At 54.1% G+C, this 9659-nt stretch overlaps 2 protein-coding genes across 6 annotated transcripts; both read right to left on the bottom strand.

The window, feature by feature from the left end:
- Positions 1–546: 546 nt before the first annotated feature.
- PRAF2 (PRA1 domain family member 2) lies at positions 547–3240 on the bottom strand. 2 transcript variants are annotated; one of them, XM_068962713.1, is made up of 4 exons: positions 3004–3240; positions 1770–1987; positions 1171–1333; positions 547–1013 (listed from the first exon to the last, which is right to left on the bottom strand). In XM_068962713.1, exons 1-3 carry the CDS (start codon positions 3180–3182, stop codon positions 1194–1196), a joined length of 537 nt encoding a protein of 178 aa, XP_068818814.1. In that variant the 5' UTR covers positions 3183–3240; the 3' UTR covers positions 547–1013; positions 1171–1193. The 2 variants fall into 2 exon arrangements, with proteins under 2 accessions (XP_068818814.1, XP_068818813.1); XM_068962712.1 differs by having other exon boundaries at positions 547–1333.
- A 432-nt stretch (positions 3241–3672) lies between these two features.
- Positions 3673–8894, bottom strand: WDR45 (WD repeat domain 45). 4 transcript variants are annotated; one of them, XM_068962451.1, is made up of 11 exons: positions 8802–8894; positions 7326–7397; positions 7122–7196; positions 6928–7032; positions 5970–6075; positions 5753–5847; positions 5205–5284; positions 4884–5092; positions 4701–4802; positions 4469–4614; positions 3673–4086 (listed from the first exon to the last, which is right to left on the bottom strand). In XM_068962451.1, exons 2-11 carry the CDS (start codon positions 7378–7380, stop codon positions 3977–3979), a joined length of 1083 nt encoding a protein of 360 aa, XP_068818552.1. In that variant the 5' UTR covers positions 7381–7397; positions 8802–8894; the 3' UTR covers positions 3673–3976. The 4 variants fall into 4 exon arrangements, with proteins under 4 accessions (XP_068818552.1, XP_068818553.1, XP_068818550.1 ...); XM_068962452.1 differs by having other exon boundaries at positions 5970–6078; XM_068962449.1 differs by having other exon boundaries at positions 5970–6150.
- Positions 8895–9659: the final 765 nt, after the last annotated feature.

Here is a 9659-nt window from a genome sequence, read left to right on the forward strand (position 1 = left end):
GGCCCACATCTTTACCTAAGATGACATTTTAACAAGAAAAAAAAATATATATATAGCACTGTGGAAACAGCCTTTGATAATGTAATCTGCTTTGGTTTTACTTGCTTTGTGATGTGGGGCAACTTCTTTGCCTGTCCATGCCCAGATTCCTAGGCAAGAGCCCTTAGAGAAACAAACGATGGCAGCAAACACTCCTTGCCCTTAACTCCCTGTGTGTTAATGCCACTCTAGGGATTCCCTGGTGGAACAGTGGTTAGGACCCTGCACTTTCAGTGTTGAAGGGCCAAGTTCAACCCCTGGTCAGGGAATTTAGATCCCACAAGCTGCTCAGCACTGAAAAAAAAAAAAAAAAACCCGCCACTCCAGAGGTAATAGATTTGAGAAAGGAACTGAAAGCTAGTCTTTTCAGCTCACATATGTGACAGACTCAGTCAGAAAAGTCTCCAGCAGAATTGAAAAACAGGTCACTTCTGGCCATTGAAACACACAGACTACCCAAGAGGCCCGAATTGACTTGAGCAATGCAACAGCCTTTATTGTTGCAGCAATACTGCTATATATGCCCTATTCTTGGTCAGGGCTAGCCCCACACCACCCCACCCCACAGTCCTTGTCACTGTGGAATTTCTCGGGGAAGTGGCAGAACTCCTAAGCAGAGCTGGAGGGAGGCAAGTGGGACTGGTGAGTGTTGGGGTCATCTGGGACCAAGGGTTCAATGGGGTCAGGATACCTGAATCCTCTACCCTGATGGGGGCTGAGAACACTTGGATCCTGGGTTCAAAGCTGGGGTGGGGTCTGGAAAAGCCTTGGTTCAGGGTTCAGGATTTGAGAATGCCTTGGTCCCAGACCCCAGCTTTGGGACTGAGCAAGGAGGATAGATGGGTCCCAGATTGGGGTTGGGGGTGTGGGCCTAGAGTTTGAGGTTGGCTATGGATGCTCTGGTCTCCAACTCTTCAGTTTTGGGCTGGATGTGTCTCTGGGTCCAAGTTCAGGGCTGGGAAGACTCTGGTTTCCTAAAATGGGGGGTGGGGGTGGGTATGAGGGAATATCCCAGTTTGGGATCTGGGGAAAGGGTTGCAGTTGTCTTTCGAACTGGGTGGGAGGCTCCTATTTTAAGGGTTGGGCAAGGGCTCTGGGTTCGGGCCAGGGTGGGGATGGCATTCTCCATGCCTTTGGGTACAGATCCTAGGCCCCTAGGATCCAGCCTCCTGTTCTTGTCCCAGCGCCTCCAGTAGCAGCCCCATTGGTGTCCGCTTGAGACCAATGCTCTCAATCTTGTTCTCAATCTTGTTCTTGAGGTTGCGCAGGCGCAGTGACGCATGCACCAGGATCACTGTGGGCAATACCGAGAGGAAGTGGGGTCAGTGGGATGGGACATCTGTCTTTAGCTAATGGGGGGCCAGAGAAAGGAACTGGAACACTGGCAGACCAACGGAATGGTCGGTAGCCAGGTCGCCTTCAAACCCTGCTAATATGGCGGAGTAATACGTTTCACAACAGGGGCGTGGCCAGAAGGGTGCACAGCAATGGGGACGTGGCCAGCGGAAGGCACTTCATACCCGCAGTGACGCCCAGAAAGGCGGGTAGTAAGAGGGGCGTTCCCAGAGAGGGGCTCAAAGCCAGGGAAGGCGCTTTGTAAGGGACGGGTGTGGCCTTGCCCGCCGGGTATCCCAGCCCCCTCTCAGCCCAGGAACCGGGGTAAGACGGGCCCGGCGCCGTTCGCGAGCGCTGGCTGGCTTTCCGGTTATCTCAGGGTAGTGAAGACTCACGAAGCACTGGCCCGGCGATGCTGAGCAGGAAGGTGCCAGCGCCGCCCGCGGCCCAGAGAACGAGGAAGCCGACGGCAAGCACTGCGGCCAGGCAGGCGGCTGGGTGGCTGCGACGGCAGCGGCGCACGGCGGCTCGATTCTCAGCCGCGCACACCAGCATGCCAAGGGCCACCGCCACTACCAGCGCGCTTAGGAGGGTGTGCAGAGGGCGCACGTACCTGTGGGGACAATGGAACTAAGCTAGCCCCCGGGCAGGCGGGGAGAGGGCCTCCCAGACCACCGTCCACCAAAGCCTGGATGGGCCCCAAGAGCTTTGGTTTGTTCCCACCTCTACCCCTGCTCTGGATCCTCCCGCTCAGCAAATACTCCCGCCATCCCTGTTCCCACTTCTGGGAGCCCTGGGCTCCCCTGTGGATTTTTTTTTAAAAATCAATCCTACAGTCCCATCTTCCTGCAGCCTTTCTCTGCTCTTTCCTTCTGACTCTGCCCCCCCCCCCCGCAGAACCCACTCCAGCCGCACCTCCCCATTCCAAGCCTGACCCCAAACCCACTCTTTCCAGTCCTATTTCCATACATTTCCCACTCCCCAAGCCCAGAGTCCCTTCCAGACTTCCTTTCTTTGAAATTCCCCCTCCAGGCTCCCATTTCCTACAGATTCCTCCCTCCATCATTGCTAGAACCCCTTCCAGGCTTTCAGTACCACTGTTAACTTCCAATCCTGACCAAGTCCTTCCTCTGGGTTCTCGATCTGTCCCTCGTCTCAGGCCTTCCATCCTGGGGTCCTTCCTCATAACTCAAGTTTCCCAACTAGTACCTGCTCCTGGAGCATTCCAATTATAGCCAGGTTCCAAGTCCAGATCCTCCACAAGTCCACTCTTCAACTTGACCAAGTCCAGCCCCTGTCTCTGCAGTAAATTGTTCAAGGCCACCTAAAGCTGGTCCCATCACCCCTCAGGCAGTCATGTCCCAATTTCAGGCCCTCCTTATCTTCAGATCCACACTTAACCCTACCCCCGCAGGACCTATTCCAGCCGACCCTCCCATCCCAACCTGTCCCTAAACCTTTGCAAAGGCCCAGCCCTCTTCGAGGGCTTCTGTCACCCAGTTTCCCCCTCAGTTCCTCATACTACTGAATTCGCCCTTCAAGATCTTGCATCCCTCTAAAAATCCAGCGGGCCCACCCTCCATGCCAGTGGGCATCCCCGGCCAACCGGCGCCTCCCTCCCTCCCTCACCCGGCCAAAGCGAGACCAAGGCCGAAGCAGATAAGGTAGTTGGTTTGGTAGTAGAGGAGGTTGTTGATGACGCGGTGGCACCATCGCTGTGGGTCGCAAGGATCCGGGGCCACCAGACGCGCCGACCCCAAAACGAAGTCGTCCAAGGCGCGTAGCGGTGGCAGCCGCACCTCCGACATCCTGCCTGTCGATGTAGCTGGACCAGAGAAGCGGTCAGACTACAACACCCGTACCACCTCGCGCCAACACGAGGCACACCGGGAAATGAAGTCTCGATCCTGCAGCCGCTACCCGGACGACCCAGTGACTGCGCATGTGCACTGATGCACGTGACCGGAAGTGCAGGCAACAAACCGGAACTGTAGGCTAGCGGGGGCTGCCGGGAAATTAAGTCTTCGCCATGGGGCGAGACATTCCCATCCACCCCCACGCGGGGGCGCCACAGGGCCGGTTGTGGGAGATGCTGGCTGTTCTGGCACCCAGTAGCCAGATCTTAAAGAACACGCAGAGACTGTCAGAAGGGCCTGAGCAAGATCCCACTTCCTTCCCATCAAGGTCCAAGAGGGTCACACCTTCCAGGAAACTCCTGCAGGGCCTTTTCAGCCTCATCTTCTCTAGGCTCCACTCCCAAGGTCCAGTCATAAATACTATTAAGGGCCTTTTATTATTTATATTCATCACATCAGAGTCTCTTTCTGGGAAGTTTTAAAAAAATCCCTACAGGTTGGATTAGGGCACCCACTCTGGGTCCTTAGCAGTTTTCTTCAGGCTGGGAGCTCCAGGGGGTCCACTGTCTCCCTGAGTCCCTGGCTTGGCCCTGCAGGCACACCCACACAGTCATCAGGAAGTGCTTGGGACAAAGTGGGCACCCGCTCCATTAATGCTTCCTGGGTGGCGGCTTCCACAGCACTCCCACCCCCACACAGCCTTTGCAATCTGCCACTGAAGGTCCCTAGCACAACCCACAGGGTCCTTAAAAGTCATCATCATCACAGATGTCAAGGTACACATCGAAAGCCTCTCGGTTGCAGTTTCCATCGGGAGTGAAGACATATTTGTGGAAGGTCCCATCTACACAGATGGCTGGAAGAGAGGGGAGCATTGGAAAAGGTTAGAGGCTGCCAAAGCCACACTCTAATCCTCTCAGGTGTCCCATAGCCTAGGGTCTACCTCCAGGCCTTTGGCCACATCTCTTCTGGATTGGGAAGATCCCCTGGAGAAGGAAATGGCAACCCACTCCAGTATTCTTGCCTGGAAAATCCCATGGACAGAGGAGCCTGGAAGGCTACAGTCCATGGCGTTGCAGAGTTGGACACGACTGAGCAACTTCACTTCACTTCACTGATGATGGAAGTGACCCATCCATTTTGCTCCCTCAGGCCTCCCATGACCTAAAATTCTTTCAGGTCCAATTTGCAGGCCTCAGCCCATGCAGTACCCCCAATCAAGGGCTATTCCTACTCACCAATGACAGAGTTGACATTCTTGGAAGTATTTCGACCAAAAGCACAGATGCAGGCTGACTCAGCAGGCACGGTGAAGCTCGCCAGGCTCCACTGAGAGTCCACATACTGCCCAATCATAGGCCCCACCTTGCCCACGCGAGCCAGCCTGTAGGCAATACTGGCTAAGCTCAGGTGTGGTATATGTGCAGGGGGATGATGGGGGTAAGGCAGGGTAGGGCAGGAGGTACTCACGCAGAACGGCGGTTGAGGCGGGTATCCTTGAGAGCAAAGATATGGACTGTGCCCTTATCACTGGATGCACACAGGAAGGAGGAATCATGGCTGAAGTTGATGCTGAAAGACAGACCAGCAGTGATGCCCACATGTCATGCTGGCCATGGGGTCAAGAGCCCACCACCCATGCCCTGTGCTTACCAGTAGAGGGTGGCAGGATCGGTGCCTCGACGCAGTTCCACCAGTTTCTCCTTGGACTGTGTATCAAAAAGGCGAATAAGTGTGCCCTTCTGAGAGGCCGAGGCCACTACCGTGCCTGGCTGGTTCAGAGACACACAGGCCACGTCGCTCTGATGTGCATTGATGGTAAACGGAGCAGAGGAAGTGCCAGGCTTTGTGCTTGCCAGGTCCTATGGTAGAAGGAGCAGTTCAGGCTTAGAGCAGGTAGTAAGGAGGTCAGTGGCGAAGAGTCCACAGGGACAGCCAGCCCACCTACCCATCCCTGCCCACTGGACAGCTTACCACAAGTTGTAGGCTCCCGCATTTGTGTCCTGGGAACACTAGCAGCTGTTTCTCCAGGCTGGGGCAGAGGTCACAGAGCCCTAAGGTGCGAGGGGGGGTGGGCTGGTAAAGAGGACGATGGGGCCAGGCAGGGTCTCAGATGGACAGAGCTGGATAAAGGCTGGACTTCAACCTTCTACGATACATGTTACCCACAGAACCCACAGGGGGCTTGTTCTCAGCTGTGCTCCCCACCATCAAAGCAGATTCTCCGACTCCCAATGCATTTGTGGCAGTTCCAGGAGGCCCAGGAATCCCTGGCATACCTGCAAATGTCCTTACTGAGCCTTTTTGCTCTGTGATCTCAGATAGCCAGGGGTAGGACAGGGCCAAGAGTGGAGAGAGAGAACTGGCTAAGGGATGGGAAAATGGATACACTGGGAGTCTCAGCCCATCAGAGCATCTCTATGCACTTTCTTCCTGCCTCTCTTTCCCAGTTCCTTTCTGCATGTCCCTCTTCCCCATCCACTACCTCCTGCCATTACGTCTGCATCTCAGGGTCCTCTCACCCTTGGGGTTGTCCCGGGTGTCAAATTCAAACAGCTTTCGGGGATTGTCAGGGAAGGAGTACACATAGATGCGGTTCTTCAGCACGATCACGATTCTGTGGGCATCACACAACACAGGATGGTCATGAGAGAGGGCAGGGTACCCATGCAGGATGAACCCTCTCGCCTGCTGGGGGGACTTCCTACCTCCCCCACCCCCAGTCCACCTCAGGCTCACTTGTCATGGCGCATGCGCACAGCCAGCACTGGCTTGGTGAAGGTGAACTCCAGCACCAGCTTGTCCTTGGAGTCCTTGCCCTCCCGGGCATCGTCCCAGATCAGCACTGCTTGGCAGGTGGGTGTGTTGTCGGGGCCAACGTGTAGGGTGAGGGGCAGCCCTGGTGACACAAGACCTACCCCTACTCCCCATGGGACCTCAACCCACTTGCTTAACCTTTTGCTAGCACCCCATGTGATCCTCACACAGCATGACTACTTGTGATTCCTCAGGAGACAGGTTCTAGAACTGTTATACTCATTTACAGATGAGGAAGCTGAGGCTCAAAGGGGTTGGCTATCTGGCCAAGGACCTCACAACCCATCAGCAACCAAGCAGAGACTCATATCCAGGCCTGGAACTTCCCATCGGTAACCATTTCTGCCTCCAGGGTCCCAGTCCATACACCCCCAGAAGACTTCTGTGAGGAATCCTAGGCCTTCTTTTGCCATGCCCCAGTGGGATAAACAAAAACCCTTAAAACAAGATGGTGCTTGAGACTCAAAGCAAGAGGGCAATGGGGAGACTGCCCCAAGATTTTAAAACCTATTGATTGTGTGACCTTGGATAAATCACTTAACCTCTCTGGGCCTCAGTTTCTTCACCTGTAAAAATGGGAATAATGATACTTCCTACCACACATAGTTATTATGAGTATTAAATGAGTTAATACATGTAAAGTGGTTAGGACAGCACCAGGATCACAGCAAGCGCTCTATAGGTAAGGACATGTCATATAGGAGGCATTCAACAAGTGTTTGTTAAATGAAGACAAAACACCAAGCTTCTCAAGCAATGAGATCCAGGACTTGTAAGCCTCACTGTGTGACTCTGAGTTACTCTTCATATGCCCGTGCCTCTGGGAGGCCAGGATTCTAGGGAATCTGGGCCAAGGGTGGGATGGGATGAGGACACTTACCTGAGATCTCTGAGAACTTGGGGCTGCTACCACCGCCCACCAGGGCCAGCAGGTTGGAGCGGTGCAGCATTTCCACCAGGCCCATGCTGCCCACCTGCTCATGGTCTGGACAAGGACCAGGGTGTCAGTAGGGGTGGGTGCCAATGCCCAACCCATCCCTTCTGCCCATTGCACCTCCCCCACCGACAGCTCACCCAGATGCCCCTTCTCCATCAATGGCTCCACGTTGTAGATGCGCACACCTGTCTCCATAGCGCAGCAAAAGCAGCCTGGGGATGGGAGGAATCCGGGCTGCCTCAAAGGATGCCCAAGTGGGAAGCTAGGGGCTTAACATCCACCTGTGGCCATTCTCTCCCTCCCCACGCTCCCAAAAGGGCATAGGCACAAGCCTCTCTCACTCTGGTCTTGGTTGAAACGCAGACTGGTCACGCCTCGAAGTGGCTGCTGAGTCATGGTCCAGGATTACTTCCCTGGACACAAATGAGGGTAGGGTTGGGAAGAGTCCTTTGGTCTGTTCTCTGAGTCCTAGAACTCCTGTTCTCAACTGATTACTTCCTCCTCCTTCCACTCTGCTACCTAACCCCAGCAGTATTGCAGAGAAGACAAAATCAGGGGAAGAATCCTAGGGTCTCCAGTCTAAGCTCTCAAGACCCCAAGAAGCATGGCCAGGAACGTTCCCATCTTCTCACACTTGGTTGACCCCAACTCTGTGTGTCTACCCCGACCTCGACCACCCCTGCCCCTCCTCCTTACTCCCTGGCCCTGACTGTTTCTCAGGAAATAATGAGGTAGGAGGTATTTCAGTGATGTCTCCTCTTTACCCCCAGCCAATCCTGACCTTAGTGCCCAACATGGCCTGGAACCACCCCATACCCACTTTTCTTCTTACACCTGGACCTAGCACCTAAGTCTGCCTGTCAATAAACGGGAAAGGGAGCTCAACCACCCACCTCCTTCTGCACCTCCCTGACCTGGCCCTGAAACCTGCTATAGTTGGTTCACCATTCTGAGGAGCTCTCCTTCCATGTCCTTCTACTCCAACCTATTCTATCACTCCTGAGCTCTCACACCTTCCCTCCTCACAGGCTTCCCGAAATACCTTCAGGATCCCATTCCTACCTCCAGACAACCCCTCTCATGATATGCTAACTTCTGCCTGATCATGGACAACCTGGACCTTCCCCCAGATCCCTGTATGCCCTAAAGACCCTTCTTCAGAATTCCCTTATCACTCAGATGCCCCACCCCTGGGACATACCCTTGCATGTGTTCAGCTATCCCTGACTTTGACATGGGTTGGCTGGGACCTACCCTCAGGAATTGCATACCCCCTAAGATCCCTCCTCCAGACTCCCTATCTTCTCCCCAAGACCCTTTCCCAGGGGACCCTACTGCCTCAAGACCCTTGCTCAGGACACAGACATTCCAAAACTCCTACCTGGGACTTCTCAATCCCCCCAGCAAGATGCCTGCCCCAGATTCCCCTAATATTCTTGCCCTAGAGTCCTCATACTCCCTTTAAACACCCATCTTCCCCAAATCTTTGCCCCGGCACACCCTCTTCCCACCCTTCAAATGTCCCCCTCACCTGTCCGCACCACCTCCACTGGACTGCCTTCACCTCCCCTCCCCACAAAGACCCATTCGTTGGAGATTCCCCCACCCAAGAACCCTGCCCAGGGATTCCTCACACATAGCTCTCCCACCCCTTACGTCCAAGACCACCCTCATACTCCTCCCAATGCCAGCACCTACTTAAGATGCTTGTCCTAGATACCTTCCATCAACCAAAACTCCTGCTCAAAAGACCCCTTTGTCCCCTAGACCGCAACCAATTTTGGGACCATGCCCCAGATCCCTGCTTCTGCACTGACCTGACCTCTGTGCGTCCCCGATCCCAGCTCCAGTTCTCGGTGCCGCCCGCGGCACGGCTTTCTGACCTCCCGGGCCTTGACGCCCTGCTCCGGTGTTTACATCAGGCCTCACTTCCGGGGGAGGGAGCCTGTGACCGGAAATGATTCACCCTGCCCAGAAAACGCGGCCAGTCCTGCTAGCTCAGCTTCTGGGTCATTGGAGCAATGAGAGAGAGCGTGGCGTCCTCCCAGGAGGGCGCGGGAAGCAGAGGATGCTCAGCCAAGGCATGACTGTCTGAGGGAACCGCGGACGGGTGGGCGAGAGTCTTTCCCTCGCTGAGCGGAAAAGGGCGAGAATTCTTCAATTCGGTCCAGCTCCGACAGCTAAAGGCGTTATCTTCTGGGCTAATAAGACGTGGACCGAGGTGGGGAGAGGGGCCGCCCCCGTTAGCAATTTGTAGTTCCCGCACACTCCTAGGGAGGGGCGACCCAGGACCCTTGAGGCGGGGGTGATCCTGGAAACCTTGAAAGCTGTCTATCACAATAGCCAGGGAAAACCAGGTTGAGATTCCCCATCCCACCCTCGCTAAGTTTTATTCACAAAGTGAAAAAAAAGTTTTTTTTTTTGATGGCAAGATAAATGTTCTCTGTGGGGGGAAGAAACCTCCAATTATGTACGTAGTGGAAATATTTTTTTATTCAACTTTTAAATTTTGAGATGTCGACTCACGTGTAGTTTTGAGAAATAATACAGAGAATTCCCATGTACTTAAACACTTCCCCCTAAAGGTAACATGTTATGTATAGTAACATGTACTATAGTAAACTATAGTAAAATATTACAATGAGAATATTGATATATTTGATATTGATACAATC

The sequence above is a fragment of the Capricornis sumatraensis genome, chromosome X (assembly GCF_032405125.1).
Source record: "Capricornis sumatraensis isolate serow.1 chromosome X, serow.2, whole genome shotgun sequence".
Taxonomy (NCBI): domain Eukaryota; kingdom Metazoa; phylum Chordata; class Mammalia; order Artiodactyla; family Bovidae; genus Capricornis; species Capricornis sumatraensis.

Coding starts and splice junctions, on each gene's coding strand:
- PRAF2 (XM_068962713.1), bottom strand. CDS start 3,182: ATGTCGGAGGTGCGGCTGCCACCGCTACGCGCCTTGGACGACTTCGTT. Junction 1,988..3,003: donor CTTGGTCTCGCTTTGGCCGG/GTGAGGGAGGGA, acceptor TTGTCCCCACAG/GTACGTGCGCCCTCTGCACA. Junction 1,334..1,769: donor CATCGCCGGGCCAGTGCTTC/GTGAGTCTTCAC, acceptor TATTGCCCACAG/TGATCCTGGTGCATGCGTCA.
- WDR45 (XM_068962449.1), bottom strand. CDS start 7,380: ATGACTCAGCAGCCACTTCGAGGCGTGACCAGTCTGCGTTTCAACCAA. Junction 7,033..7,121: donor GATGGAGAAGGGGCATCTGG/GTGAGCTGTCGG, acceptor GTCCTTGTCCAG/ACCATGAGCAGGTGGGCAGC. Junction 4,615..4,700: donor CGCCTCAACCGCCGTTCTGC/GTGAGTACCTCC, acceptor TATTGCCTACAG/GCTGGCTCGCGTGGGCAAGG.